General features: G+C 55.2%; 1 protein-coding gene across 1 annotated transcript; it reads left to right on the top strand.

Annotated features, from left to right (window-relative positions):
* Positions 1–457: 457 nt before the first annotated feature.
* On the top strand, positions 458–4,457 carry LOC104413849 (WD repeat-containing protein 7-like; the record flags this gene model as incomplete). Its single annotated transcript, XM_010024960.1, has 10 exons — positions 458–567; positions 602–650; positions 940–1,046; positions 1,488–1,566; positions 1,651–1,825; positions 2,083–2,159; positions 2,705–2,824; positions 3,166–3,311; positions 3,615–3,717; positions 4,308–4,457. Coding segments are annotated over exons 1-10 (1,116 nt in total), but the record flags the coding sequence as incomplete, so codon positions are not given.
* Between the last annotated feature and the right edge of the window lie 157 nt (positions 4,458–4,614).

Here is a 4,614-nt window from a genome sequence, read left to right as displayed (position 1 = left end):
GAGAGCTCGGGTGAAGCCCGAAAGGCAAAGGAAGAGCTTGGGTTAAGCCTCATATTAAGGGAAAGGTTGGGTTTAACCCTTAAAGCTTAAGGGAAGAGCTTGGTTTAATCCCTTAAAGGCTAAGGAAGAGCTTGTTAATCGCTAATATTAAGGAAGAGCTTGGGTTTAACCCTTAAAGCTTAAGGAAAAGCTTGGGTTTAAGCTCTAAACTTTAAGGAAGAGCTTGGGTTTAGCCCCTAAAGCTTAAGGAGGAGCTTGAGTTTAACCCCTAATATTAAAGAAGAAGTTGGTTTAACCCTTAAAGCTTAAGGAAGAGCTTGTTGTTATCCCCTAATATTAAGGAAAAGCTTGGGTTTAAGCCCTAACCCTTAAGGAGGAGCTTGTTGTTACCCCCTAGAGGAGAAGACGTTCCGGAGGGCGGGAACGTTGGGGCTGGACTCCCTCTCTCCCCCCTAGGATGGCCGGGAACAGCCTGGTGCTGCCCATCGTGCTGTGGGGCCGCCGGGCCCCCACGCACTGCGTGTCCACCCTGCTGCTGCTGGAGGACGTGCCCATGGTGGTGAGCGGCTGCCACGCCGGGCCGACGGGGGGGGGGGGCGGCCTGCCACGACGGGCAGATCTGCCTCTGGGACCTTGCTTGGGATCTGCAGGTGAGGGCAAAGCCTGGGAGAATCCCGCTTTTCCTGCTGCTCCCAGCGGAGGGGGGGGGGTGTCCTTGGTGTTTCGCTTGAGGAGCTGCAAGTAGCTGCTCCCCCACCTGGTCTCTTGCTCCCAAGAGCTTTACGCTGGTGGCCTGGATGAGCTGAAGAATCCATGTTCCTCACTAAAGGAATCCCATAGGTTGGCTCCCCAAAAGGCTCAGTGCAACGTGTGCAAAGAGAGGGAGTAAAGGGGGTGTGGAGTAACTAACGGTGCCTCTCTCCTGCTTCCTCCTCCCAGCTGAACCCCAGAGCGCTGCTCTTTGGCCACACGGGCTCCATCACCTGCTTAGCAAAGGCCTCTGCTTCCAGCGACAAGCAGCACGTGGTGAGCGCCTCCGAGAGCGGGTGAGTTCCCAAGGGATGGCCTCGGATCCAGGGATTGGAGCTGGGAAGGTGGAAGGGGGAGGCGGAGGCGTCCACACGTCGCGGTGCTCTCCCTCGGCCTCTCCTCCTTCCCTCTGCAGTGAAGCAGCTCTGCTCTAGCAGCAGAGCGCTTGCTCTTCCTGTAGAGGCGTTCCAGAAGGCAGGAATACTGGGCCTGGGTTTGGTCCAGGGAGTTGGAGGCAACCGCTGGTAGCAAGAGCCTGGAGTAGCCTCGCAGTAGAGGAGCAAGCGTTGGAAAGGGCCCGTTCTAGTGGCGGGGGGTTGGGCCTGCATGATCTTAAGCCCTTTCCCAAGCCAAGCCGGTTGTATCCTATGAGTAAGAGGCGAGGAACGACATGATTTAGCCCCCAAACACCCTTTGTCTCCTCCTCCTCCATGGTTTCCCTGCCTTTGCTCCTGCAGGGAGATGTGCCTGTGGGATGTGAACGATGGGAGGTGCATTGAGTTCACCAAGTTGGCGTGTACACATACAGGCATCCAGGTGAGTACTCGGGGTTGGAAACCTTTAGCAGCCCCACCAGGGCTGCGACGGGGAGTTGAGCCACGTTCCCTTGTTGTCCTCCAGTTCTATCAGTTCACGGTTGGATCCCAACGGGAAGGAAGGCTCTTATGCCATGGCCACTATCCCGAAATCCTTGTCGTGGATGCCACCAGCCTGGAAGTCCTTTATTCCCTGTTATCCAAGATCTCTCCGGACTGGATCAGCTCCATGACTATCCTGAGATCCGACAGGACTCAAGGTAAGGAGCTGCTCCTGCTTTCACCAGGGCGTTGGGAGGAGCAGCTTCAGCTTCAACCTGGTGTAAAGGCTTTGAGTGGGCCCAGCCAGCAAGAGCTAAGCTTAAACCCCAACCTCCACTTGGCTTTACTCCTAGTGTAACGCCTTTGTAGCGGCCCTGCCAGGAGCTGGTGGCGGGTCCCTTGGGAGCCCTCCCATTCCAAGATTCCAGGAAGGAATGGTTTGTGCTCACATCCCCTCCTGTTTGCTCTTCCCCAGAGGACACAGTGGTGGCTGTCTCAGTCACTGGCATCCTGAAGGTCTGGATCGTAACCGCGGAAGCGAGTCGGATGCAGGTGAGGAAAAGCTGCTGGATCCGTGGTATTCCTGCCGTGGGGAAGGGGCAACCTCTTTCCACGCTGGGTCCTCTTCTTCCCACTCAATGCCGGGGGTTTCTTCCCTCTTGGCCAGTGGAACAGCCACTTCCTGCGTTTTCCTTCCCTGATTCCTCCCGTTCCCAGCAGAATTCCCACCTTTGCTCCTGTGTGATTGGGAGAACTCTCGTTCCCTCTTTGTCCTGTGTAGTAGTAAGTGTTACTACACAGATGTGGGTGCTCCCCCTGAGGTGTGGGTGCCCCCGTCTTGCCCCTCTTTACAAGTCCTCTTCCTTCCTTAAGTTCTCTGGCACCCCCTCCCTCGGGAATGTGGCATTCCAAAGGGAATTCAGGTGCGGAGAGGGTTACACTACGGTTAACTCGCAACCCTCCAGCTGGATGCAAATGCTTTACTACACACATAATGCGCCGAGTAGGGCCGCAGCTCAGCTCTCCTCACTGTAAGCTCGTGCCCTGTCGCCCTACTAGGCGGTGTATTCTCATTGTAAGCTCGTGTGTGCCTGCAGGACACAAGCCCAGTGTTTGAAGAGGAATCCAAGCCCATCTACTGCCAGAACTGCCAGAGCATCTCCTTCTCTGCCTTTACTCAGAGGTCCCTCCTGGTGGTGTGCTCCAAGTACTGGCGGGTAAGCTCAGCGCTACTCCCTGCTTCTTACTCCAGCTCCCAGCTAAGACGGTGAGCTCAAGGTACTCCAAGTCCTCGTCACTGCCTCTCCATGGAAGCCAAAAGGGGCATTTGGGAAGCAGGGAATGATCTCCCACCTCTTTGGCCAACCCACTGTCCCACCAGCTTGATGGTGAAGAACTTGGGCCTAAGCTCCCAGCTCCATGTCCCTTCCAGCGGGTTAAAGCCATTCCCAATGTCCTCTCCTTCCAGGCCCTTGGCCGGAAGCCCTCATGTAGCTACTCTAAGGCCGAGTGTGAACCTGGAGTTACTTCCTAAGCCCAAACTCTTGCTTCCCTGCAGGTGTTTGATGCTGGAGATTACTCCCTCCTGTGCTCAGTGCCCAGTGAGGACCATCAGACCTGGACCGGAGGTGACTTCCTCTCAGCTGAGCAAGTGATTGTGTGGACAGAAGATGGCCAAAGCTTCATCTATAAGTTACCAGCCAGGTAGACAACAAGCAAACAACTCCTTGGAAGCCCTTGCTCGCAGCTAACCCCACGAGTAACTTTGGTCTTGACTTGGAGGCTTGATGTACAACTCGGTGTAGTGGAAGGAGGGGAGCTTTGAGGGTCCCTTCCGACCCCAAGCACTCCAGGAGTTGATGTTGACATCCAAAGCCAGGCTTCCCTCACTCATTCTTCCTTAAGTTGGGAATTAGCCTTGGGGAACTGCTCCCCCCACTGGTGGAGGTGCTGCTTCAGGCCTCATCCAGCAGCTCTTTGTGTCCTTTCTCCTTGTCCTCTCCCCAGTTGCCTCCCGGCCAGTGATTCCTTCCGCAGCGACGTCGGGAAGGCGGTGGAGAACTTGGTCCCTCCCTTGTTGTCCAACGTGCTGGACAGAGCAACCCAAGAGGTAAAAGAGACGGAGCTGCTTTGGTGCCTTCAGGCTGCTGTAGGCAGCTACAACTTACTTACGTCATGGTTACTCCTTCTCTAGCAAAGCAGAGCTTTAGGATGGCTTCTCTTCCAAGTAGAGCTTTAGGATACTTTCTATTCCTAGTAAACCTTTAGGATGCTTTCTATTCCTAGTAGATCTTTCGGATGCTTCCCATTCCTAGTAAACCTTTAGGATGTCTTTTCCTTTCCCTGCTCTTCACATAACCACAGATTGACTCTCTGCTTAAGTGCCTCTTTACGTCCTGCTTACTCCTTCCTCACTTAGCACTGCCTGGAGAAGTCAGAGTCAAGCCCTGCTAAGGCAAGAGGCGAACAAGGGCTTTTAGAGCCCACAACTTAGGAGCTGAAACCCTTCCAAAGTGAAGTAAACCCCGTGTGGGCGCCCCGAGTCCTCTTTCCAGCTCCTGACACTTAGTTGTATCATTGTAGTTACTCTTCCCCCTCTAAGCTGTAGGGCTTTTTGCCCCGGGAGAGGAAGTGGTGAGTTTACAACCCCCTTTTCCTGCCCTCAAGCTGTTAACTCGGTGTTGCTGGGACCTTCCCCAGCTCCTCATCTGCCCTCCAGTTACTCGCTTCTTCTGTGGCCAGAAGGACTTTACCTACAAGCTCTTGATCCAAGGCGACTCTTCGGGAAGACTCTCCATCTGGAGCATCCCCGAGGCTCTCGAGCAGCAAAGCGGCAAAGCGGTGCGAAAGGTCCGTGAAGGTTACTCTGAGCACCTCTTCCTGCCCCAGCCGTGGGGGGCAAAGCACCGGCGTCAAGAGGAGGCCGAGAGGCCAAGCGCGAGGAGGCTCGAAGGTGGAGAAGAGCCCGCGTTCTTCAGCCCTTTCCTCCCCCTGTGCCGCAGGCCCG

This window comes from Nestor notabilis, unplaced genomic scaffold (assembly GCF_000696875.1).
Source record: "Nestor notabilis isolate BGI_N333 unplaced genomic scaffold, ASM69687v1 scaffold17792, whole genome shotgun sequence".
NCBI classification, from domain to species: Eukaryota; Metazoa; Chordata; class Aves; order Psittaciformes; family Psittacidae; genus Nestor; species Nestor notabilis.
This window is presented reverse-complemented; position numbering and strand designations above follow the sequence as displayed.